This window comes from Oncorhynchus kisutch, linkage group LG21 (genome assembly GCF_002021735.2).
Source record: "Oncorhynchus kisutch isolate 150728-3 linkage group LG21, Okis_V2, whole genome shotgun sequence".
In the NCBI taxonomy this organism is placed as follows: Eukaryota; Metazoa; Chordata; class Actinopteri; order Salmoniformes; family Salmonidae; genus Oncorhynchus; species Oncorhynchus kisutch.
In genome coordinates, this window is record NC_034194.2 from 41,422,308 (window position 1) to 41,449,657 (window position 27,350).

Here is a 27,350-nt window from a genome sequence, read left to right on the forward strand (position 1 = left end):
TATCACAGTGCAGGTGCATTTATACGGAGACTTGATTACACACAGGTGGATTGTATTTATCATCATTAGTCATTTAGGTCAACATTGGATCATTCAGAGATCCTCACTGAACTTCTGGAGAGAGTTTGCTGCACTGAAAGTAAAGGGGCTGAATAATTTTGCACGCCCAATTTTTCAGTTTTTGATTTGTTAAAAAAGTTTGAAATATCCAATAAATGTCGTTCCACTTCATGATTGTGTCCCACTTGTTGTTGATTCTTCACAAAAAAATACAGTTTTATATCTTTATGTTTGAAGCCTGAAATGTGGCAAAAGGTCGCAAAGTTCAAGGGGGCCGAATACTTTCGCAAGGCACTTTAAAAAATGTTGGATGTCTCACTGACTCTTTCTCTATCCAGGGAAGAACGACGGGTCTGTGGGTGGAAAGCACTACTTCCACTGTAACCCTGGTTACGGGGTGTTGGTGCGTCCTGATAGGGTGAGCCGTGGAGGAGTCGGGGGCGGGGCTAAGGAGAAGCGGCGACAGCAGCAGAAGCGTCGCAGTGCTAACCTATCAGGGTCCAGCCCTAACCTGGCTGCCCTCACTGCCCTGGCCAAGGGAGAGGGGACTGGGGCCAGTCGCAAAGGAGACAACCGTAAATCCTGGAACAGCTGAGAGGAGAGTGTAGCAAGGTTGGGGTCAATTTCATTTCAATTCAGTCAATTCAAGAAGGAAACTGGAGTTACAATTTAAATTTCCCCTGAACACATCTCTAGAGATGCATTGAGGAAAATTGAAATTCGAATTTCAGTTTACTTTCCGATTTTTGATGGAATTGAAACGAGATTGACCCCAACCTGGTGGGTACTAGACACGACGCAACGCCACAACCAACTTGTAGAGGTGCAATTGGGGGGAGGGGATGCAGATTCTAGATCTGTACCTAGGGGTAACTTCATCCCGGAGCCAGTTTTGTGAAGATGCCCCTAGTCACTGATCTTGGTTCAGTTTAGCATTTTCCTCACTAATGGTTAAGGTTAGTATTGGGGGGAGGGGATTACGAACAAAAGATTGAACAACTTTTGGCCAAGGTATCCGTGGAATAAGTTTAACGTGTTTAATACAATACAATGTAATAGTAGTAATTTATGTTCTTAACCCTGGAGGCTCCCTGGAGGCTCCCTGGAGGCTCACAGGGATATTGGTATCCACAGTACTCCACCAATTATATTTTCTTTCTTTCTTTTTCTTTTTTACATAAATGCACTGTGATTCAAGTTCTAAAATGGCAAAGTCTTTGCCTCATGGCAAAATATGCAGAATTCCAGGATAATAGTTTTAAAACTGCAACATTTTCTCTCCGATGCCAAGAGGCGGGCCTTTTAAATGTTCTTTCTCCGGGCCCTCGACTTGTTTCGTTCAGCCTTGCACTGCAGACGGCATAGTAAAACGCCTCACAAAAGGGGTCCCAGGCCCCAAACAGTTTGAGAACCCCTGACCAAGGGGAAACTTCACCTCCAGAGCTTTCTTTCATATCATCTGAATGTATTTTTTTGGTCTGATTGGGTCTCTCAGGTTCTCAAATAACACGTGCCATATTTTATTTACCAGGGTTGCGCTCAATTCCATTTCAATTCAGAAAATACACAAATTCCAATTCTATTCAATGCTTTTCAATTAGGAATTTGGTTTACTTTCTGAATTGACTGAAATTGAAATGGAATTTGCCCCAACCCTGGTTATTACAGCAGGTTATTACAGCAGGTTATTACAACAGGTTATTACAACAGTGTGGCAGAACAATGTGTTATGATGATCTGTTTTTAGCAAACAGGAAATATTCTGTGTGTATTAACTTTACTTCAACTGTTTGATTGGATCATTTTATGTTTGGATGTTATAAGGTTTTGGGATAGTGTGGGACAGGTAGAATGCAACCTGGTATGTGTTTCATGTATACTGAACAAAAATATAACGCAACATGTGAAATGTTGTCCCATGCTTTAATGATCCCAGAAATTATCCATATGTTTGTTCAGAAAGCTTATTATTCTCAAATTTTGTGCACATATTTTACATCCCTATTTAGTGAGCATGTTTCCTTTGCCAAGATGATCCATCCACCAGACAGGTGTGGCATATCAGGAAGCTGATTAAACAGCATGACCATAACACAGGTGCACCTTGTGCTGGGGATAAAATGTGCAGTTTTGTCACACGATTCCACAGATGTCTCAAGTTTTGAGGAGAGTGCAATTGGCATGCTGACTGCAGCAATGTCCACCAGAGCTGTTGCCAGATAATTTAATGTTAATTTCTCTACCATAAGCCACCTCCAATGTCGTTTTAAAGAATTTAGCAGTATGTCCAACCTGCCTCACAAACGCATGTAACCACGCCAGCCAGCTTCTTCACCTGCGGGATCGTCTGAGACCAGACAGCTGATTAAACTTTTTTTATATACTTTTTACCCCCTTTTCTCCCCAATTGGTAGTTACAGTCTTGTCCCATTGCTGTAACTGCCATACAGGCTTGAGAGAGGTGAAGGTTGAGAACCATGCGTCCTCCGAAACATGACCCTGCCCCACTGCTTCTTGACACACTGCTCGCTTAACCCGGGAGCCAGCCGCAACAATGTGTCAGAGGAAACGCCGTACAACTGGCGACCGTGTCAGCGTGCATGTGCCCGGTTCCGCCACAGGAGTCTCTAGAGCGCGATGGGACAAGGACATCCCGGCCGGCTAACCCCTCCCCTAACCCGGGCCAATTGTGCACCGCTTCATGGGTCTCCCGGTCGCGGCCGGCTGCGACACAGCCTGGGATCGAACCCGGGTCTGTAGTGACGACTCAAGCGCCTTAGACCACTGCGCCACTCGGGAGGCCCGCTAAGGAGTATTTCTGTCTGTAATAAAACCCTTTTGTTGGCGGGGGAAACAACCAATTCTGAGTGGGTGGGACTGGCTCTCAAGTGGGTGGGCCTATGGCTTCCTAAGCCCACCCATGGTAGCGCTCCTGCCCAATAATGTGAAATCTGTAGACGAGGGTCTAACCAATTTATTTCAATTGACACATTTCCATATATGAACTGTAAGTAATTTTTGAAATTGTTGCAATTTGCGGTAATATTTTTGTTCAGTATAGTTGCTGTGCATGGATGGGTTCTGTTTTGTATGCAGATTTGGGTATTTATGTAATGTATTAAGGGGTTTAAGACATTGCACATTGGGCTTGTTTTTAATTATTTTTCAAATGTTTTATACGTGCATTCAGTCTGATCTGACTGTATGAATGTTCCATTTTATTTCTAGATGGAAACTAGACATTTTTAAAAGAAATCGATGGGATGACCACTAATCTCTTTTCTTTATATCAATATGGTGTTACAATAAACTGTATACTTCTACATCTTTACCAAGTTTTTATTTACAACTGAATTTTAGTACATCTTAATAAACTACGCTTCCAAATGTCTCGGAACCTTTAATGCTCCAGTTTCTTTTGTCGGGAAGGACATGTAGTTTGTGTCAAATTTCCTTGTTATCGCGCTGACCAAAATTAAACTACAACTCCCATGTAACTATCGTCAAGGTGTTTCTTTCAATATGGCTGTTGTCAGTCAGACAAAAGACAAACAGTCCGCTTGTGATTGAAATCTAGTAAAAAGGGCCGGGCACTCCTGCTACTAGCTGGTGGTTGATCGATGTGTCGCTTCTGTTAAGAAGTGGTTTTCCCGACCGCCACACGCTGTTTTGTGGTGGTGCAATAATTAAAGGGTCAAGTGTACGGAGGCACATCGAGATAGCCAGCTAACATAAGGTAAGATGTAATATATTTAGCAAGCAAACGTTAGCTACTAGCCTATACATTTTTTTCTAATGGTGGATTAGCAGTTGTCTATCTTGCAATCTGGTAAAAAAATAAATATAATAATAACCAGCCCATTAAATTAAACTGAAACCGTTGTCTGATTAACTAAGTTAGCAAAAAAATGCATAGCCTAAAGTGAAATGTATTATTTTGAATTTGCTAGTTTACCAATAAACTAGCACGGAGTATTTTACTGGATAGGTCTGTCTGGAAAGGCTAATTACTAGCCAGTACCAGCTCTATGTTCAGTACCGTAACAACAACAGTTTTGTTGTGTACCCGAAGGCCTTTGTTTACCTCATTTTGCCCAGCAAGGTAACGATGATGCATTGCAGAATGACTCATGTAAACAAGTTCCTATCTGTGTGAATTTGTTATTATCTTTGCGTTTTGAATCTGGGCTGTTTCGCAAATGTACTTGAACTACACAGAAATATGCAGCTACTTGACGCACCCATTACCTATATGACTAAATCAAGATATAGTTGTTAAAAGCTTATTTGTGGCTGATGCCATGATGAGATTATTATTATTTTTTTACAGACCTAAAGAGCCTTACAAACATATGCAGCACCACAGTTGAAATACTAGACCGCATTAAAGAAGGGCAGAAACCAAGGACCCTATGCCCTATGCCATCTGTCAGAGGAGACAACTGAAGGATTAGGTCAACCGATGATGGGTTTATACACATCATTGGTCAGAACTGAGGATAAATTACAGTTGTATAACAGTCTCTCTCTCACACACACACAAACACACACACACACACCTTGTCTTGTGGGTCTAACTAGAAGTTAACCTTTTTGTTAGCTTTGTGCTCCTTCTGGTTAACCCAGCTTTGTTAGTTAACCTACGGTCTAGTTAACCGTTAACTGCGTAAATATCTCCTGCTCAGGTGGGTAGGTAATGAATACAAAGGCAGTGATTGAGCCTCGGCTGGTCTAGGCTACTAAGAGAACGGGAAGAATCCCTGTAACAAATTGTTCAAAGACAACACCTGACACCTTTTCATAATTGTCCCTATTCTATTACTAGTTGATGGGCTCTAGATTAGAAAAGTTAGTCAGGCAATATGATTTGAAATGGTTTAAGACTGCAGCTAGCAGTGGACAGGTTTTAATGGTGTGATGGTTTACTCAGCCATGGCAGCAGACTATGAAAAAAAAACATGTTACTTATTTAAATACAGATCCGTTGTCAGCTTTGAGAATTTAGAATTACAACAGAACACTGTCGTATGGTGGTTCTAGAACTGAAAGTAAATCCAATGTAAGCATGGATCTAGTGGTCAGAAGTGAATGCATTTTTTATTTTTTATTTAACTAGGAAAGTCGGTTTCAGAACAAATTCTTATTTTCAATGACGGCCTAGGAACAGTGGGTTAACTGCCTGTTCAGGGGCAGATTTGTACCTTGTCAGCTCGGGGATTTGAACTTGCAACCTTCCGGTTACTAGTCCAACGCTCTAACCACTAGGCTACCCTGCCGCCCCTCCACTCTAACCACTAGGCTACCCTGCCGCCCCTCCACTCTAACCACTAGGCTACCCTGCCAAGGCTTCATAAGATGGAAAATGTGCCGCAGCCTGGTTATGATGATATTGATTTCTTATAACACAGTGAAATGCTTATGGAAAACCATTCGGAGAAATGTTTAGCCTATGGAAAACCCATGCAGTGGGGGAAGTGCATTTATTGGTCTTAAAGCAGTAGAATGATTGAGACAGCATCTGCTGCTGCTTTCAAGGTGACTTTACATGAATTGTCTGCTGTTCCCAAAAGAAGCTCCCTCATTTATTTTCTCCCTCCATACCTCCCCCTCTCTCTTACTTTTTCATTCCTTTTCTCTCACGCTCTTCTTCCTCCTCTCCCTCTCCCCCACCTCTGTTCCTTCCTCCCCCTCCTCCTCTCCTCCAGGATGTCTCATTACACAGACGAGCCTCGCTTCACCATCGAGCAGATCGACTTGCTCCAGAGGCTGCGGCGTACGGGCATGACCAAGCAAGAGATCCTCCACGCCCTGGACACCCTAGACCGGCTGGACCGCGAGCACGGGGACAAGTTCGGTCGTCGCTACGGAGGAGGAGCAAATAGCTCTGTGTCCGACCCCAATAGCACCACCACAAACAACAACAACAACAACAACAACACTGCCTCTGTTTCTGCCGCCACCACCTCCTCAACAACATCCTCTTCCTGTGGTAGTAATTATAATAATGGTGGAAGCAGTAATGTTAACATGGCCCTGGCCTCATCCTCCACCAACTCTACCGCCACACAGACACAGTACCTCCCTCCACGTGGGGGGCTCTCCCCGTCGCCTAGCAACGGCTACGACACCTCCCCACCACCCGGCCCGCCCCCGTCCTCTGCCATCCTCTCGTCCCCGGTGTCGCTGGTCGCCATGGTGCAGAACGGGGGGCGGGACAGCCTGGCGGCAACGCCCAATGGGAAGCTCTCGCCGCCTCGGTACCCAATGAATAGCGCTGCTGCCGTCAGGCCGTTCGGGTTCGAGGCCACGGAGGAGGAGCTGGACATTGATGACAAGGTGGAGGAGCTCATGAGGTCAGTGATGATGTCACGGTGGGGTCAATAGAACTATATTTATATCTCTGAAATCCTGAACTTTGCAGTTTTGTCCTCTTTGGCATGACAAGAAGTGTGATGATGGCTAAACATCTCAGTCTGTGTGAGATCATATTCAACATGTCAGGACTGTATCAGTTTATACACCAGTCCACCACCATCAGGACTGTATCAGTTTATACACCAGTCCACCATCAGGACTGTATCAGTTTATACACCAGTCCATCATCAGGACTGTATCAGTTTATACACCAGTCCACCATCGTATCAGTTTATACACCAGTCCACCATCAGGACTGTATCAGTTTATACACCAGTCCACCACCATCAGGACTGTATCAGTTTATACATCAGTCCACCACCATCAGGACTGTATCAGTTTATACACCAGTCCACCACCATCAGGACTGTATCAGTTTATACACCAGTCCACCACCATCCGGACTGTATCAGTTTATACACCAGTCCACCATCATCAGGACTGTATCAGTTTATACACCAGTCCACCATCAGGACTGTATCAGTTTATACACCAGTCCACCACCATCAGGACTGTATCAGTTTAGACACCAGTCCACCATCAGGACTGTATCAGTTTAGACACCAGTCCACCATCAGGACTGTATCAGTTTATACACCAGTCCATCACCATCAGGACTGTATCAGTTTATACACCAGTCCATCATCAGGACTGTATCAGTTTATACACCAGTCCACCATCAGGACTGTATCAGTTTATACACCAGTCCACCATCGTATCAGTTTATACACCAGTCCACCATCAGGACTGTATCAGTTTATACACCAGTCCACCATCAGGACTGTATCAGTTTATACACCAGTCCACCATCGTATCAGTTTATACACCAGTCCACCATCAGGACTGTATCAGTTTATACACCAGTCCACCACCATCAGGACTGTATCAGTTTATACACCAGTCCACCACCATCAGGACTGTATCAGTTTATACACCAGTCCACCACCATCAGGACTGTATCAGTTTAAACACCAGTCCACCACCATCAGGACTGTATCAGTTTATACACCAGTCCACCACCATCCGGACTGTATCAGTTTATACACCAGTCCACCATCATCAGGACTGTATCAGTTTATACACCAGTCCACCATCAGGACTGTATCAGTTTATACACCAGTCCACCACCATCAGGACTGTATCAGTTTAGACACCAGTCCACCATCAGGACTGTATCAGTTTAGACACCAGTCCACCATCAGGACTGTATCAGTTTATACACCAGTCCATCACCATCAGGACTGTATCAGTTTATACACCAGTCCACCACCATCCGGACTGTATCAGTTTATACACCAGTCCACCATCATCAGGACTGTATCAGTTTAGACACCAGTTACCATCAGGACTGTATCAGTTTATACACCAGTCCACCACCATCAGGACTGTATCAGTTTAGACACCAGTCCACCATCAGGACTGTATCAGTTTATACACCAGTCCACCATCAGGACTGTATCAGTTTATACACCAGTCCATCACCATCAGGACTGTATCAGTTTAGACACCAGTCCACCATCAGGACTGTATCAGTTTATACACCAGTCCACCATCAGGACTGTATCAGTTTATACACCAGTCCATCACCATCAGGACTGTATCAGTTTATACACCAGTCCATCATCAGGACTGTATCAGTTTATACACCAGTCCACCATCAGGACTGTATCAGTTTATACACCAGTCCACCATCGTATCAGTTTATACACCAGTCCACCATCAGGACTGTATCAGTTTATACACCAGTCCACCACCATCGGGACTGTATCAGTTTATACACCAGTCCACCACCATCAGGACTGTATCAGTTTATACACCAGTCCATCACCATCAGGACTGTATCAGTTTATACACCAGTCCATCACCATCAGGACTGTATCAGTTTATACACCAGTCCATCATCAGGACTGTATCAGTTTATACACCAGTCCACCATCAGGACTGTATCAGTTTATACACCAGTCCACCACCATCAGGATTGTATCAGTTTATACACCAGTCCACCATCATCAGGACTGTATCAGTTTATACACCAGTCCACCACCATCAGGACTGTATCAGTTTATACACCAGTCCATCACCATCAGGACTGTATCAGTTTATACACCAGTCCACCACCATCAGGACTGTATCAGTTTATACACCAGTCCACCATCAGGACTGTATCAGTTTATACACCAGTCCATCACCATCAGGACTGTATCAGTTTATACACCAGTCCATCATCAGGACTGTATCAGTTTATACACCAGTCCACCATCAGGACTGTATCAGTTTATACACCAGTCCACCACCATCAGGACTGTATCAGTTTATACACCAGTCCATCACCATCAGGACTGTATCAGTTTATACACCAGTCCATCACCATCAGGACTGTATCAGTTTAAACACCAGTCCACCATCAGGACTGTATCAGTTTATACACCAGTCCACCACCATCAGGACTGTATCAGTTTATACACCAGTCCACCACCATCAGGACTGTATCAGTTTAGACATCAGTCCATCATCAGGACTGTATCAGTTTATACACCAGTCCACCACCATCAGGACTGTATCAGTTTATACACCAGTCCACCACCATCAGGACTGTATCAGTTTATACACCAGTCCACCACCATCAGGACTGTATCAGTTTATACACCAGTCCACCACCATCAGGACTGTATCAGTTTATACACCAGTCCACCACCATCAGGACTGTATCAGTTTATACACCAGTCCACCACCATCAGGACTGTATCAGTCACAGATGCACTGTCTTTCACACACTTAAAAAGCATGAAAACGTTTAGGCTACCACTTTCACTATTGACTAACTATTATTAAGTCGCCCAAATGAAAATGTATGCGAACAGTCTTCTTGCCCGTAGGTCTCTTGATGTATGCATCTGTTGAGTTACAAGGGAAACAGGATGAATGCATAGCACAGTAACTATAATGTTAAAAAGCTCTGCTACCATGTCTGCCCCCTCCTCTTAGAAGGTGCATGAGATTACATAATGTCCTGTAAGGGAAGCAGCGTTCAGAAACACTCTCCCTGGGATCAGTCTCATGTTGCAGAGTGCTGCTGCGTGGTTGGATGGTGCTGCGTGGTTGGATGGTGCTGAGTGGTTGGATGGTGCTGAGTGGTTGGATGGTGCTGAGTGGTTGGATGGTGCTGCGTGGTTGGATGGTGCTGCGTGGTTGGATGGTGCTGCGTGGTTGGATGGTGCTGCGTGGTTGGATGGTGCTGCGTGGTTGGATGGTGCTGCGTGGTTGGATGGTGCTGCGTGGTTGGATGGTGCAGCGTGGTTGGATGGTGCTGCGTGGTTGGATGGTGCAGCGTGGTTGGATGGTGCTGTGTGGTTGGATGGTGCTGCGTGGTTGGATGGTGCTGCGTGGTTGGATGGTGCTGCGTGGTTGGATGGTGCTGCGTGGTTGGATGGTGCTGCGTGGTTGGATGGTGCAGCGTGGTTGGATGGTGCTGCGTGGTTGGATGGGATGGTGCTGCGTGGTTGGATGGTGCTGCGTGGTTGGATGGTGCTGCGTGGTTGGATGGTGCTGCGTGGTTGGATGGTGCTGCGTGGTTGGATGGTGCTGCGTGGTTGGATGGTGCTGCGTGGTTGGATGGTGCTGCGTGGTTGGATGGTGCTGCGTGGTTGGATGGTGCTGCGTGGTTGGATGGTGCTGCGTTCCACACCCCCACGTTATGTCCTCCATACTACAGATATTATCTTAAAGGAGGAATCTACTATTGGTGTATCCATTTTTGTACTTTATAAACTGCAGATCGCCCCTTAATGTGCCTGTTTCCTTCTGTTTTCTCAGCTCTGCTGTGTTTAGCTGTTGGCACATTCATCTTCCTCTACTCACCACCCATCCTCCTCCACTCACCCTCTTCCTCCTCCACTCACCCTCTTACTCCTCCACTCACCCTCTTACTCCTCCACTCACCACCCATCCTCCTCCACTCACCACCCATCCTCCCCTCCTCCACTCATCACCCATCCTCCTCCACTCATCACCCATCCTCCTCCACTCATCACCCATCCTCCTCCACTCATCACCCATCCTCCTCCACTCACCACCCATCCTCCTCCACTCACCACCCATCCTCCTCCACTCACCACCCTCTTCCTCCTCCACTCAACCTCTTCCTCCTCCTCCACTCACCACCCATCCTCCTCCACTCACCCTCTTCCTCCTCCACTCACCCTCTTCCTCCTCCACTCACCACCCATCCTCCTCCACTCACCACCCATCCTCCTCCACTCAACCTCTTCCTCCTCCACTCACCACCCTCTTCCTCCTCCACTCACCACCCTCTTCCTCCTCCACTCACCACCCTCTTCCTCCTCCACTCACCCTCTTCCTCCTCCACTCACCCTCTTCCTCCTCCACTCACCACTCTTCCTCCTCCACTCACCACCCTTCCTCCTCCACTCACCACCCTTCCTCCTCCACTCACCACCCTTCCTCCTCCACTCACCACCCTTCCTCCTCCACTCACCACCCTTCCTCCTCCACTCACCACCCTTCCTCCTCCACTCACCACCCATCCTCCTCCACTCACCACCCATCCTCCTCCACTCACCACCCATCCTCCTCCACTCACCACTCTTCCTCCTCCACTCACCACCCCTCCTCCTCCACTCACCACTCTTCCTCCTCCACTCTTCCTCCTCCACTCACCACCCTCCTCCTCCACTCACCACCCTCCTCCTCTCACCACCCTCCTCATCCTCCTCTACCCACACTCCTCCACTCACCCACCCATCCATCCATCCTCCTCCTCCACTCACCCTCCTCTTCCTCCACGCACCCTCCTCCTCTACCCACCCTCCCATTCTCCTCCCTCCTGATTTAGAGCCTGTCCCAGATGTCATCCTAATCCCTATATAGTGCACTACTTATGAACAAGTTCCATAGTGCTCTGGTTTAAAGTAGTGCACTATATAGGCAATAGGGTGCTATTTGGGACGCATCCTCGTAGTGTCGATAAGCAGCAGTCTTTCTTTGTGGGTCTATCTAATTTTAGCTGCGCCTCAATAAGGGAGGAGGAGGCGTGACTCATTCGATCTGGGAAATATGGAGAGTAGTGGAATAGTGAGCACCTGCAGGAGAGTGACTGCTGTACACCTCGTCTTCCATCTCGTCAGATCAGGCTCTTTTACTAGACCAGGGCCCACTTTCAGCCCAACGAAGGGAAACTGCAGTAGGCAAGGAGGGCACAGATGGAGCGCTCTGCCTGGTAGGGTGTCCGCCCGCTCTGCCTGGTAGGGTGTCCGCCCGCTCTGCCTGGTAGGGTGTCCGCCCGCTCTGCCTGGTAGGGTGTCCGCCCGCTCTGCCTGGTAGGGTGTCCGCCCGCTCTGCCTGGTAGGGTGTCCGCCCGCTCTGCCTGGTAGGGTGTCCGCCCGCTCTGCCTGGTAGGGTGTCCGCCCGCTCTGCCTGGTAGGGTGTCCGCCCGCTCTGCCTGGTAGGGTGTCCGCCCGCTCTGCCTGGTAGGGTGTCCGCCCGCTCTGCCTGGTAGGGTGTCCGACCCGCTCTGCCTTGTAGGGTGTCCGCCCGCTCTGCCTGGTAGGGTGTCCGCCCGCTCTGCCTGGTAGGGTGTCCGACCCGCTCTGCCTGGTAGGGTGTCCGCCCGCTCTGCCTGGTAGGGTGTCCGCCCGCTCTGTCCAGAAAAACAGGCTTTGGAGATGAAATTTGACTTCCTTATATTACAAAATCCATTTCAACAAGAGAAATATAGATTCTTCATTTTCTGAATCGTTCCGTGGGATCTTTCTCAAACATATCAGCAAAAATAAATTGATGTTTTGTAACCTAATACATCCCATAATAAGCACCAAGCTCTGTTGACATAACGGTGCAGGTTTCTCATAACTTGGCAGGTTTTTTCATTTTGTGGTTGTTGTTTTTAAAGTTCAATGAGCGTGACACGAGCTGAGTTAAAAAGGCTTTGAAAATTAAAAGCTCATTACTCCATTGACATTTAACAGATTAATATAGAAATATAGAAAAGCGTAAATGTTACTGTAATTTAATCATACCAATATGTTTTCATTAATTGAATTCCCTTAAATCTATTTTATGAGAATTTGTAAGATTCTTGTTTGCATAAAATAGACGGAGACCAGTCTTATCAACAATAGGTAACAGAATTTATTCTCGGAGCGCTCTGCCACGTTACCACGAGCAACAGTTTATATACAATAACATGATGTCATTTCATTGCTTCTAAAATTAATCCCCTCCTCTCAACCAGGACAAAGGGAACTTTAAAAGTTCATTCAAAGTTCATTCCAACTCACTAGCACATACACAAGACACACAACACAACTGAATTAACTTTTGACTCCTCACCATTATCGATCACCACTTAGCTGACAGTTCTAATTAACAGAAAACCTAGGAATGCACTCACCGTCTTATCTAAAACACCCCAGAGCTCAGTTTCGTCGGTTCAACCATAGGTTAACTACCTTATCTGTTTACTTAATCCACAAACCATTCGTTTCTTCCTAGTTGGAATGGTGTTCATTAACTTTAATTACTCCTTGTCCGTGTCTCACAATCCCTTCTTATGAACTCATATTGTTAATCAGATGTAATAAAAACAGAGTATAAGTTTACTTAGTTACAGTTTCATTTAAAATAAGATTATTGTTCAGTCATTTAATCATAATTTTCCTAACAGTAAACTCAAATACTGAGTATCTGTCTTACCTCCTAATATAGTTTTATGGCCTGCGGAATTGAGAAGAAAGATGACCAGTTTAACAGTGAACCTGTCAGGTGACCAGGAGCCTTAGTTCTCACACAGCATCTAGCCTAGCTGACGCAACTGACGTTTATCCACTTTTTTTCCCCTCCTTTGACCTCCATTGATTTTAGTTTTCCTCATTCTAATTCCTACAACGGTTAAACTCCAATAATTTTGGTACGGATTATGATCGAGACATGAGGTTTGGCCCATTTTATGTTTTCTTACAGGTTGGTCAAAGGATGCGTTTTTTGATTGGACAACAAACTACATGGTAGTAGAAAACACACTGGTCCATGTTTTACAAAGCAAACATAACTATGTTTACGTGTGTGTGTGTGTGTGTGTGTGTGTGTGTGTGTGTGTGTGTGTGTGTGTGTGTGTGTGTGTGTGCGTGTGCGTGTGCGTGTGCGTGTGCGTGTGCGTGTGCGTGTGCGTGTGCGTGTGCGTGTGCGTGTGCGTGTGCGTGTGCGTGCGTGTGTGTGTGTGTGTGTGTGTGTGTGTGTGTGTGTGCAGGAGGGACAGCAGTATCGTCAAGGAGGAGATCAAGTCCTTTCTGGGAAACAGGAGAATCTCTCAGGCTGTGGTGGCTCAGGTCACAGGTCAGTGAAGACACACACACACATTCTGTGTTGGCCCAGGTCAGTAAGACCGTGACGCTTCCACTATAACTGACAACCCTTCGCACTACAAGCCTCACACAGCAATCAACCTTCTAACAGACATAGGATTGAGTTGAATAGCCTTTATTTCATCAGACATCTATTTTAGTATATGGGCAGTACAGTGATAGCTACATTAGGTGTGTGTGTGTGTGTGTGTGTGTGTGTGTGTGTGTGTGTGTGTGTGTGTGTGTGTGTGTGTGTGTGTGTGTGTGTGTGTGTGTGTGTGTGTGTGTGTGTGTACACACACACACTACCGTTCAAAGTTTGGGGTCACTTAGAAAGGTCTTTGTTTCTGGTCATTTTGAGCCTGTAATCGAACCCACAAATGCTGATGCTCCAGATACTCAACTTGTCTAAAGAAGGCCAGTTTTATTGCTTCTTTAATCACAGTTTTCAGCTGTGCTAACATGATTGCAAAGGGGTTTTCTAATGATCAATTAGCCTTTTAAAATGATAAACTAGGATTAGCTAACACAACGTGCCATTGGAACACAGGAGTGATGGTTGCTGATAATGGGCCTCTGTACACCTATGTAGATATTCCATTTAAAAAATCTGTCGTTTCCAGCTACAATAGTCATTTACAACATTAACAACGTCTACACTATATTTCTGATCATTTTAATGGACAAAAAATGTGCTTATCTGTCAAAAAACAATGACATTTCTAAGTGACCACAAACTTTTGAACAGTAGTGTGTTTTTAGTCAGTACAGTGATAGCTACATTAGTGATTGTGTGTGTGTGTGTATATATATTTACAGTCCCAGTCAAAAGTTTGGACACAACTACTCATTCAAGGATTTTCCTTTATATTTACTATTTTCTACATTGTAGAATAATAGTGAAGACATCAAAACTATGAAATAAAACATACGGAATCATGTAGTAACCAAAAAAGTGTTAAACGAATCAAAATATATTTTATATATGATTCTTTAAAGTAGCCACCCTTTGCCTTCACGACAGCTTTGCACAGTCTTAGCATTCTCTCAACCAGCTTCACCTGGAATGCTTTTCTAACAGTCTTGAAGGAGTTCCCGCATATGCTGAGCACTTGTTGGCTGCTTTTCCTTCACTCTGCAGTCCAACTCATCTCAAACCATCTCAATTGGGTTTAGTGTGTATATATATATATGCAGTACAGTGATAGCTACACTAGTAATGCGTATATGTAGGCTACAATTCTCTTTGCTGTATGTGTTAAGTCTCTGTGTTTATTGCCTGGTAAGGCTGCTGTTTATAACTGTGTGGTGCCTGTGTGCTTCCAGGTATCAGTCAGAGCAGGATCTCTCATTGGTTGCTCCAGCACGGCTCTGACCTCAGCGAACAGAAGAAGAGAGCTTTCTACCGCTGGTACCAGCTAGAGAAAACTACCCCAGGTACACCTACCTACCTGTCTGTCTGTCTGGTCTGGTCTCTAAACTAAAACAATTTCAGCCCTTTTGGTTCGATTTGGTGTCTAGTGAATATGAGACATGTTAAAAAGTTCTAACTTAATGCTTTCTCTCTATTGGCTCCTCCAGGTGCCACTCTAAACATGTGCCCTGCCCCCATGGCTCTGGAGGAGATGGAGTGGAGACAGACCCCACCCCCTATAAGCACCGCCCCCGGGAGCTTCCGGCTTCGGCGTGGGAGTCGCTTTACCTGGAGGAAGGAATGTCTGGCTGTGATGGAGAGGTTAGGGGGAGGGATGAGGGGAGAGAGAGGTTAAGGGGAGGGGAGAGAGGTTAGGGGGAGGGATGAGGGGAGAGAGGTTAGGGGGAGGGAAAGGGGAGAGAGGTTAGGGGGAGGGGAGAGAGGTTAGGGGGAGGGATGAGGGGAGAGAGGTTAGGGGGAGGGATGAGGGGAGAGAGGTTAGGGGGAGGGAAAGGGGAGAGAGGTTAGGGGGAGGGGAGAGAGGTTAGGGGGAGGGATGAGGAGAGAGAGGTTAGGGGGAGGGATGAGGGGAGAGAGAGGTTAGGGGGAGGGATGAGGGGAGAGAGGTTAGGGGGAGGGGAGAGAGGTTAGGGGGAGGGGAGAGAGGTTAGGGGGAGGGGAGAGAGGTTAGGGGGAGGGATGAGGAGAGAGAGGTTAGGGGAGGGATGAGGGGAGAGAGAGGTTAGGGGGAGGGATGAGGGGAGAGAGGTTAGGGGGAGGGATGAGGGGAGAGAGGTTAGGGGGAGGGATGAGGGGAGAGAGGTTAGGGGGAGGGATGAGGGGAGAGAGGTTAGGGGGAGGGGAGAGAGGTTAGGGGGAGGGATGAGGAGAGAGAGGTTAGGGGGAGGGATGAGGGGAGAGAGAGGTTAGGGGGAGGGATGAGGGGAGAGAGGTTAGGGGAGAGAGGTTAGGGGGAGGGAAAGGGGAGAGAGGTTAGGGGGAGGGAAAGGGGGGAGAGAGGTTAGGGGGAGGGAAAGGGGAGAGAGGGGTTAGGGGGAGGGGAGAGAGGTTAGGGGGAGGGGAGAGAGGTTAGGGGGAGGGATGAGGGGAGAGAGGTTAGGGGGAGGGAAAGGGGAGAGAGAGGTTAGGGGGAGGGGAGAGAGGTTAGGGGGAGGGATGAGGGGAGAGAGGTTAGGGGGAGGGATGAGGGGAGAGAGGTTAGGGGGAGGGATGAGGGGAGAGAGGTTAGGGGGAGGGATGAGGGGAGAGAGGTTAGGGGGAGGGAAAGGGGAGAGAGAGGTTAGGGGAGGGGAGAGAGGTTAGGGGGAGGGGAGAGGTTAGGGGGAGGGGAGAGAGGTTAGGGGGAGGGATGAGGGGAGAGAGGTTAGGGGGAGGGAAAGGGGAGAGAGGTTAGGGGGAGGGATGAGGGGAGAGAGGTTAGGGGGAGGGATGAGGGGAGAGAGGTTAGGGGGAGGGATGAGGGGAGAGAGGTTAGGGGGAGGGATGAGGGGAGAGAGGTTAGGGGGAGGGATGAGGGGAGAGAGGTTAGGGGGAGGATGAGGGGAGAGAGGTTAGGGGGAGGGATGAGGGGAGAGAGGTTAGGGGGAGGGATGAGGGGGAGAGAGGTTAGGGGGAGGGATGAGGGGAGAGAGAGGTTAGGGGGAGGGAGAGAGGTTAGGGGGAGGGGAGAGAGGTTAGGGGGAGGGGAGAGAGGTTAGGGGAGGGATGAGGGGAGAGAGAGGAGGGATGAGGGGAGAGAGAGAGGGGGGGGAGGGATGGGGGGAGAGAGAGAGAGGGGAGAGCGAGGGGGTTGAAGGGAGGGAGGGGGAGAGGTTAGGGGGAGGGATGAGGGGAGAGAGAGGGGGGGAAGGTGGGGAGATTACTAGTTGTGCGAGGCGATTGGGCAGGAGATGTGAGGAGAGGGCCCTTGCCAAAAGTAGTGCACTACATAGGGGAGAATCTCAACCTTGCGGCCTCTCTTCCATCTCATCCAATGGGTTTTGAGAAGGGGGCGAGGAGAGATGTGAGAATAGGGTACCATTTGGAATACTACCTAAATCCTATGTTTTGCCATGACAACCACCTCTTCTCCTCAGCTACTTCAATGACAACCAGTACCCCGACGAAGCCAAGAGAGAGGAGATCGCCAACGCCTGCAACGCGGTTATCCAGAAACCAGGTATTTCCTTCTGTCCACCTTACCGTTGTACTGGTTTTTCTTGTTCTCATGCACCTCTTTTCTTACTAGGACCTGATTTTGCTGATAGCTGCTTTGTTGAGTACATTTTTTACTTTACCAACCTCGTATCACAGTCATTGTATCTGTCTTACCTAGCTACCTTAAGTTGAATGCACTGATTGTGAGTTGCTCTGCTTTTCTTTTCTTAATTGTTAAAAAATGTAAACAAATCAGCATACTTTGCCCTAAGGAATATAATTTACTATACGCAATAATAAACTGTGGAGTGTTTTATTCCAGGGAAGAAGCTTTCTGACCTGGAGAGAGTCACATCCCTCAAAGTCTACAACTGGTTTGCCAACCGACGCAAGGAGATCAAGAGACGGGCTAATATTGGTAATGCTTGGCTAATCTTGGAGAAGCTGGGCTAATATTGATAACGCTGGGCCAATATTGGGAACGCTGGGCCAATATTGGGGACGCTGGGCCAATATTGGGGACGCTGGGCCAATATTGGGGACGCTGGGATAATATTGGGGACGCTGGGATAATATTGGGGATGCTGGGATAATATTGGTAACGTGGGCTTGTGGACGCTGGGCTAATATTGGGGAAGCTGGGCTAATATTGGGGAAGCTGGGCTAATCTTGGGCACGCTGAGCTAATATTGGTATCGCTGAGATAATATTGGGGATGCTGGGATAATATTGGTAACGTGGGCTTGTGGACGCTGGGCTAATCTTGGGGAAGCTGGGCTAATATTGGGGACGCTGGGCTAATATTGGTAACACTGGGCTAATCTTGGTAATACTGGGCTAATCTTGGGGAAGCTGGGATAATCTTGGGGAAGCTGGGATAATTTTGGTAACACGGGCTTGGGGACGCTGGGCTAATCTTGGGGACGCTGGGCTAATCTTGGGGACGCTGGGCTAATCTTGGGGACGCTGGGCTAATCTTGGGGACGCTGGGCTAATATTGGTAACACAGGGCTAACATAAGTTTCCCAAAACACCATGCAGAGCGAATGTTTCAGAAGTGAGTCGTTGAGGCATGTGTTAATACTGATTGGAGAGAAAGGAAGGAAGAACTGTTCTCAGATCAGTGTTCTCCATCCAACTCTTACATTAACATTATAACTATTCCACAATTTTTGAATTTGTTTTTGTATTTATTTAACCTTTATTTAACTGAACCTTTATTACAACGACGGCCTTGCAGGAACAGTGGGTTTAACTGCCTTGTTTAGGGGCAGAACGACAGATTTGTACCTTGTCAGCGTTGGGATTCTATCAGTGATTTCCGCTCATAGTCACTTGCTCTGAGACCTTGAAGTAGTTGGTTCCCAAAAAGTAGGTGGCTTTTTGACTGCTGATTATGGGGCGGCAGGGTAGCCTAGTGGTTACAGCGTTGGACTAGTAAACGGAAGGTTGCAAGTTCAAATCCCTGAGCTGACAAAGTACAAATCTGTCATTCTGCCCCTTTCGGTTACTTGCCCAACGCTCTAGGCACTAGGCTACCTGCTGCCCTCCACAATACTGACGACTGTTCCTAGAAAGATATTATCACCTATGGCTGCAAATATTAGGCGGCTTATTATAATGTTTACCCTATAATAAGTCAAGATTTGGCACATCATGAAATATATTATGTTTTTCTCAAGAAGCCACGATCTTGGAGAGCCATGGGATAGACGTTCAGAGTCCTGGAGGACATTCCAACAGCGACGACATCGATGGAGGCGACTACACAGAACAGGCCTGTGACCTGCCCTACTTCGACAAGAGACCGATGGCCAGACCCTTTGGCTTCTACAGGCTGGAGCCCACTTCACCCACACAGGTATGCAGCCAGAACCAGGTATGCAGCCAGAACCAGGTATGCAGCCAGAACCAGGTATGCAGCCAGGACCAGGTATGCAGCCAGGACCAGGGACAGGTATGCAGCCAGGACCAGGTATGCAGCCAGAACCAGGGACAGGTATGCAGCCAGGACCAGGTATGCAGCAAGGACCAGGTATGCAGCCAGGACCAGGGACAGGTATGCAGCCAGGACCAGGGACAGGTATGCAGCCAGGACCAGGTATGCAGCCAGGACCAGGTATGCAGCCAGGACCAGGGACAGGTATGCAGCCAGGACCAGGTATGCAGCCAGACCCAGGGACAGGTATGCAGCCAGAACCAGGGACAGGTATGCAGCCAGAACCAGGGACAGGTATGCAGCCAGAACCAAGGACAGGTATGCAGCCAGGACCAGGTATGCAGCCAGGACCAGGGACAGGCATAGCAACCATTTTGGTTTCCGATAGTTCCAGAACTTGCAGGAGAGCTTCCATAGCAACCATTTTGGTTTCCGATAGCAACCTGCAAAGTTCTGGAACTATCAACCAATTCTTGGGTGGTTTTGCTTCACATGTCAGTCGATAGGAATAGAACTAACGACCAGAGAACGCCTAAAATTGCACTTAACAACCAGTGTTCGTGAATGTAGCATTGTGTTTTGTTGAAAAATGTATGGTTTTGGAACGAATCTTCCTTTTTTTAATTCTGCTAACCCCGTTGTATAAAAGCAATAATACACACGTCCATGTGTCATGACATTTTCATCACGGCTGCGGTGGTCTACGACTCTATGCCGCTCAGCTTCGCCTTGTAGCTATGACCACGTCACAGCCATGATAGAAATGTCATAACACATGGCCTCATGGCCACATGGTGTATTATTGGTTTACTACATCTCTGCCTCCGCCTGTTCCCCCTCCCAGAGTCCCACCATGTTAGATCTCCATTTTGAAGTAGTCATGTGGGTGGGACCACTGAGGTACAATAAGAACTGGAGACTGTGTCCAAAATATCCGCCCGTTGTTTTCAAGGAAATTTACTCTGGTTTGCTTACGCCGATTCATGCATCGTCTAGATCCGGGTTGCATCTGGCTTTGTACAGACCAACATCACATGCACACTAGCACTCGGGGCGCGCACAAGGAGCAGCGACAATTATTTGAATAATTCTATGGATTTAAAAAAAAAATTGCACAAAGGCCATGACTGAAGTGTCTTATTAAGAGTTTTCAAATCTGACTTCTCTGTGTCCGTGTCAGTTAAACTGCAGTACCAAAGAAAAACAGTAGGAGCAGTCAACCTATTTTTTTTAAATAAATTTACATAGGCATGTCAGTTAAGAACAAATTCTTATTTTCCTTGTCAGCTCGGGGATTTGATCTAGCAGCCCGTGCTTCTACACCTGCATTGCTTGCTGTTTGGGGTTTTAGGCTGGGTTTCTGTACAGCACTTTGAGATATCAGCTGATGTACGAAGGGCTATATAAATAAATTTGATTTGATTTGATTTCGGTTACTGGCCAAACGCTGTAACCACTAGGCTACTTGCCGCCTCTTGCTTCCTCTCTGCTATGGGCAGAGAGGGTGAGGCGAAGCGAGAGGGGTTTACTCCGCCCCAAATCTGTCCCCACAAAAATATGACCACGAAGTGAGAAATTGTTGTACGGAGGTCCATAAGTATTGAATGTAGTCAACAAAAATGTGTATTGCCAATATTTTCCACGTGAAGCGTATTTGATTCAATAGAAGCTGGTCATGGTTAGGTTGGTACAAATGTACTGATATAAGTGGACATGCGTGTCATTTCGGCAACTTTTTGAAAGAATAGTGCTTTATATTGGCGTTGTTCACAGAATGGTCCTACCAGATCTCTCCATTGGGGCAGTCACTTAAGGAAGGGTCACAGGATTCCATCCAGGTCGTCAGGATGGGTCAGCCAATGAATTATACTCCTGAGCAAAGTTTCCATAACTAAGACAATACACTGCAGGTGGCGGTAAAACCTTGGCTCTGTACCTGTTAAGACAATACACCGCAGCACAGTAGGTGGTGGTGGTGTGCACCATTTTAGTTGATGTACGCACTGCCAGTACACTAATAGAACTAGAACAATAAATGGACTACTTTAAAATGGAGATTGGCCACAGAAGTCAGCCATTACAAGGATAAAAGGTGTGCCATCTTTCCACATGGATGATCTCTCCCCTCCTCCTCCTAGGATGATGGTCCAGGCCATGGAGACCACCAGGACCCCATCTCTCTGGCCGTTGAGATGGCAGCAGTCAACCACACCATCCTGGCTCTTTCCCGGACCGGAGGGGTGCCCAGCGACATCAAGACAGAGGCCCTGGATGATGACTGAACACGGGGAGGAGGAAGAGGGGAGGGGGTTACTGGATGAATGACTGAATGAGGGGAGGGGGTTACTGGATGAATGACTGAATGAGGGGAGGGGGTTACTGGATGAATGACTGAATGAGGGGAGGGGTTACTGGATGAATGACTGAATGAGGGGAGGGGGTTACTGGATGAATGACTGAATGAGGGGAGGGGGTTACTGGGTGGATGACTGAATGAGGGGAGGAGGTTAATGGATGGATGACTGAATGAGGGGAGGGGGTTACTGGATGAATGACTGAATGAGGGGAGGGGGTTACTGGATGAATGACTGAATGAGGGGGGGGGGTTACTGGATGAATGACTGAATGAGGGGAGGGGGTTACTGGATGAATGACTGAATGAGGGGAGGGGGTTACTGGAGGAATGACTGAATGAGGGGAGGGGGTTACTGGATGAATGACTGAATGAGGGGAGGGGGTTACTGGATGAATGACTGAATGAGGGGAGGGGGTTACTGGGTGGATGACTGAATGAGGGGAGGAGGTTACTGGATGGATGACTGAATGAGGGGAGGGGGTTACTGGATGAATGACTGAATGAGGGGAGGGGGTTACTGGATGAATGACTGTGAGGGGAGGAGGTTACTGGGTGGATGACTGAATGAGGGGAGGGGGTTACTGGATGAATGACTGAGGGGAGGAGGTTACTGGGTGGATGACTGAATGAGGGGAGGAGGTTACTGGATGAATGACTGAATGAGGGGAGGGGGTTACTGGATGAATGACTGAATGAGGGGAGGGGGTTACTGGATGGATGACTGAATGAGGGGAGGGGGTTACTGGATGGATGACTGTGAGGGGAGGAGGTTACTGGGTGGATGACTGAATGAGGGGAGGGGGTTACTGGATGAATGACTGTGAGGGGAGGAGGTTACTGGGTGGATGACTGAATGAGGGGAGGAGGTTACTGGATGAATGACTGAATGAGGGGAGGGGGTTACTGGATGAATGACTGAATGAGGGGAGGGGGTTACTGGATGGATGACTGAATGAGGGGAGGGGGTTACTGGATGGATGACTGAATGAGGGGAGGGGGTTACTGGATGGATGACTGAATGAGGGGAGGGGGTTACTGGATGGATGACTGACTGAATGAGGGGAGGGGATTACTGAGCAGGGGGAGGGGGAAGAGGGGAGGGGGTTACTGGATAAATGACTGAATGAGGGGAGGGGGTTACTGGATGAATGACTGAATGAGGGGAGGGGGAAGAGGGGAGGGGGTTACTGGGTGGATGACTGAATGAGCGGTGGTGGTTACTGGATGGATGACTGAACAGGGGGAAGAGGGGAGGGGGTTACTGGATGGATGACTGAACAGGGGGAGGGTGTTACTGGATGGCTGACTGAACAAGGGGAGGGGGTTACTGGGTGGATGATTGAACAGGGGGAGGGTGTTACTGGATGGATGACTGAACAAGGAGAGGGGGGAGAGGGGAGGGGGTTACTGAACAATGCCTGGTGAGATGGTTACTGGACGTGTCCCAGTGTACCCTGCCCTGTCCTCGTCACAGCCCCAGTGTACCCTGTCCTCGTCACAGCCCCAGTGTACCCTGTCCTCGTCACAGGCTGGTTTTCTAGACCTTTCCCCAACATGGTGCCACTAGCCCTGATCCCAGCATCACTAACCTCAACCCTGCCCGGGAGCAGCAGTAGCAGTGCGTATATATGGTTCTCATCAGAGACATGATTCTAGAATAGAATAGAAGTTCTGTTATTTCTATGGTTCTCATGCTCCTTCATCACCGCGTTACCCTGAACCCATTTCCTTGTGCAATGCATTGGCAGAGCAGCTGTGGTCTCTTACTAATAGTTCTGAGAGAGAGAGAGAGAGGGATGAATGGATGTATTTAGTCTGTCACACAGAACAGTCAGTTGAGAACTGTTTGTGGATTGGACAGTTCTGATTTGGACTAGACTGTTCTGTTTGTGGATTGGACAGTTCTGATTTGGACTAGACTGTTCTGTACTGTTCCATGTATCCTGCACTGTAGAGCTTTCATTCCTACTGGAATCTTAATGTTTTTTTGTTGTAAACATTGACATTGTTTTTAACGTTATAATTTGTTTTGTTCTGGTACCATTGTCCATGTGTTCTGGTACCATTGTCCATGTGTTCTGGTACCATTGTCCATGTGTTCTGGTACCATTGTCCATGTGTTCTGGTACCATTGTCCATGTGTTCTGGTACCATTGTCCATGTGTTGTTTTGAATCCAACGGCCAGCAGAAATTAACGGACAATTATGTGCAGGTGGCAAAAAGCATTCTGGGGCATTCTGGGGCATTATGAGGCATTCTGGGGCATTATGAGGCATTCTGGGGCATTCTGAAATGGGAAAGTCAGAAGTATCATCCGCCACCAGATGAGATGTTAGAACAGGGTCACGTTCACTATGAAACCAAACGGACGGAAACAGTGCAGAACGGGGAGGAACCTAGCTGAATTTGTCCAAAAAGAAACTTGTTTTTAAATGCAAACGGTATACTGTTTTTGGAGTGAATGGTGTCTGTTGCAAAACATTTTGCTACAGTGTGACTAATGAATACACCCTAGATAAAGTATATAAACTGACTCTTGGTCAGTTTAATCATATGATTTCAGTGGATAATATGTGCTGTCTGAGCTTTTCAAACTGACCGGAGAGCCCTGCAAAAGGGGGGAAATGTTTTTTTTGTCTTTTAAGGGTTCAGTTTATCCAAAGTGGATTAGCTACAGTAATTAACAACGGGTGACTTTCCTAAAAGCTTCGTATAGCACTAAGATCAGTCCATTGACTGCAGGGTAGCCTAGTGGTTAGAGTGTAGAGGCGGCAGGGTAGCCTAGTGGTTAGAGTGTAGAGGCGGCAGGGTAGCCTAGTGGTTAGAGTGTAGAGGCGGCAGGGTAGCCTAGTGGTTAGAGTGTAGAGGCGGCAGGGTAGCCTAGTGGTTAGAGTGTAGAGGCGGCAGGGTAGCCTAGCGGTTAAAGTGTAGAGGCGGCAGGGTAGCCTAGCGGTTAGAGCGTTGGACTAGTAACCGAAAGGTTGCAAGTTCGAATCCCCGAGCTGACAAGGTACAAATCTGTCGTTCTGCCCCTGAACAGGCAGTTAACCCACTGTTCCTAGGCCGTCATTGAAAATAAGAATTTGTTCTTAACTGACTTGCCTAGTAAAATAAAGGTAAAATAATTTTTGGGGGATGAGATGCGTTAAGTCCATTGGAGGCAATGTGTACAGCAAACAGTACAAAGATGTTGACTCCTGTTATAAACTCAATTCCTGGAGGGACGTGTGTCTACTGGTTTTTGTTATTTCCTTGCAAGTTGGGTCCTATTATGACCTAGACAACCAGGTGAGGGGAGTTACTCACTAATACATTAAGACCTAGACAACCAGGTGAGGGGAGTTACTCACTAATATATTAAGACCTAGACAACCAGGTGAGGGGAGTTACTCACTAATATATTAAGACCTAGACAACCAGGTGAGGGGAGTTACTCACTAATATATTAAGACCTAGACAACCAGGTGAGGGGAGTTACTAACTAATATATTAAGACCTAGACAACCAGGTGAGGGGAGTTACTCACTAATATATTAAGACCTAGACAACCAGGTGAGGGGAGTTACTCACTAATATATTAAGACCTAGACAACCAGGTGAGGGGAGTTACTAACTAATATATTAAGACCTAGACAACCAGGTGAGGGGAGTTACTAACTAATATATTAAGACCTAGACAACTAGGTGAGGGGAGTTACTAACTAATATATTAAGACCTAGACAACCAGGTGAGGTGAGTTACTAACTAATATATTAAGACCTAGACAACCAGGTGAGGGGAGTTACTAACTAATATATTAAGACCTAGACAACCAGGTGAGGGGAGTTACTAGCTAATATATTAAGACCTAGACAACCAGGTGAGGGGAGTTACTAACTAATATATTAAGACCTAGACAACCAGGTGAGGGGAGTTACTAACTAATATATTAAGACCTAGACAACCAGGTGAGGGGAGTTACTAACTAATATATTAAGACCTAGACAACCAGGTGAGGTGAGTTACTAACTAATATATTAAGACCTAGACAACCAGGTGAGGGGAGTTACTCACTAATATATTAAGACCTAGACAACCAGGTGAGGGGAGTTACTCACTAATCTATTAAGACCTAGACAACCAGGTGAGGGGAGTTACTAACTAATATATTAAGACCTAGACAACCAGGTGAGGTGAGTTACTAACTAATATATTAAGACCTAGACAACCAGGTGAGGGGAGTTACTAACTAATATATTAAGACCTAGACAACTAGGTGAGGGGAGTTACTAACTAATATATTAAGACCTAGACAACCAGGTGAGGTGAGTTACTAACTAATATATTAAGACCTAGACAACCAGGTGAGGGGAGTTACTAACTAATATATTAAGACCTAGACAACCAGGTGAGGGGAGTTACTCACTAATATATTAAGACCTAGACAACCAGGTGAGGGGAGTTACTCACTAATATATTAAGACCTAGACAACCAGGTGAGGGGAGTTACTAACTAATATATTAAGACCTAGACAACCAGGTGAGGGGAGTTACTAACTAATATATTAAGACCTAGACAACTAGGTGAGGGGAGTTACTAACTAATATATTAAGACCTAGACAACCAGGTGAGGTGAGTTACTAACTAATATATTAAGACCTAGACAACCAGGTGAGGGGAGTTACTAACTAATATATTAAGACCTAGACAACCAGGTGAGGGGAGTTACTAGCTAATATATTAAGACCTAGACAACCAGGTGAGGGGAGTTACTAACTAATATATTAAGACCTAGACAACCAGGTGAGGGGAGTTACTAACTAATATATTAAGACCTAGACAACCAGGTGAGGGGAGTTACTAACTAATATATTAAGACCTAGACAACCAGGTGAGGTGAGTTACTAACTAATATATTAAGACCTAGACAACCAGGTGAGGGGAGTTACTCACTAATATATTAAGACCTAGACAACCAGGTGAGGGGAGTTACTCACTAATCTATTAAGACCTAGACAACCAGGTGAGGGGAGTTACTAACTAATATATTAAGACCTAGACAACCAGGTGAGGTGAGTTACTAACTAATATATTAAGACCTAGACAACCAGGTGAGGGGAGTTACTAACTAATATATTAAGACCTAGACAACTAGGTGAGGGGAGTTACTAACTAATATATTAAGACCTAGACAACCAGGTGAGGTGAGTTACTAACTAATATATTAAGACCTAGACAACCAGGTGAGGGGAGTTACTAACTAATATATTAAGACCTAGACAACCAGGTGAGGGGAGTTACTCACTAATATATTAAGACCTAGACAACCAGGTGAGGGGAGTTACTAACTAATATATTAAGACCTAGACAACCAGGTGAGGGGAGTTACTAACTAATATATTAAGACCTAGACAACCAGGTGAGGTGAGTTACTAACTAATATATTAAGACCTAGACAACCAGGTGAGGGGAGTTACTAACTAATATATTAAGACCTAGACAACCAGGTGAGGGGAGTTACTAACTAATATATTAAGACCTAGACAACCAGGTGAGGTGAGTTACTAACTATTATATTAAGACCTAGACAACCAGGTGAGGGGAGTTACTAACTAATATATTAAGACCTAGACAACTAGGTGAGGGGAGTTACTAACTAATATATTAAGA

The 27,350-nt window shown here is 46.7% G+C and overlaps 2 protein-coding genes across 4 annotated transcripts in view; both read left to right on the plus strand.

Moving 5' to 3' along the window:
• The window catches only part of LOC109879623 (kinesin-like protein KIF13B), a 67,207-nt gene extending 63,750 nt beyond the window's left edge, over positions 1-3,457 (plus strand). The window contains exon 34 of the mRNA XM_031800520.1: positions 399-3,457. Within this exon, the coding sequence (XP_031656380.1) occupies positions 399-655 (257 nt within the window). The 3' untranslated portion in view covers positions 656-3,457. The remainder of the gene's footprint in view (positions 1-398) is intronic.
• Positions 2,812-22,230, plus strand: hmbox1b (homeobox containing 1 b). Of its 3 annotated transcripts, none has more exons than XM_031800313.1 (9): positions 2,812-3,067; positions 5,766-6,413; positions 13,739-13,824; positions 15,159-15,269; positions 15,414-15,567; positions 17,343-17,425; positions 17,726-17,821; positions 19,086-19,264; positions 21,481-22,230. In XM_031800313.1, the coding sequence occupies exons 2-9, from the start codon at positions 5,767-5,769 to the stop codon at positions 21,622-21,624; spliced, it is 1,500 nt and encodes a 499-aa protein (XP_031656173.1). In that variant the 5' UTR covers positions 2,812-3,067; position 5,766; the 3' UTR covers positions 21,625-22,230. The 3 variants fall into 3 exon arrangements, with proteins under 3 accessions (XP_031656173.1, XP_031656172.1, XP_031656174.1); XM_031800312.1 differs by lacking the exon at positions 2,812-3,067 and adding an exon at positions 3,583-3,796; XM_031800314.1 differs by lacking the exon at positions 2,812-3,067 and adding an exon at positions 3,583-3,796 and having other exon boundaries at positions 19,089-19,264.
• Positions 22,231-27,350: the final 5,120 nt, after the last annotated feature.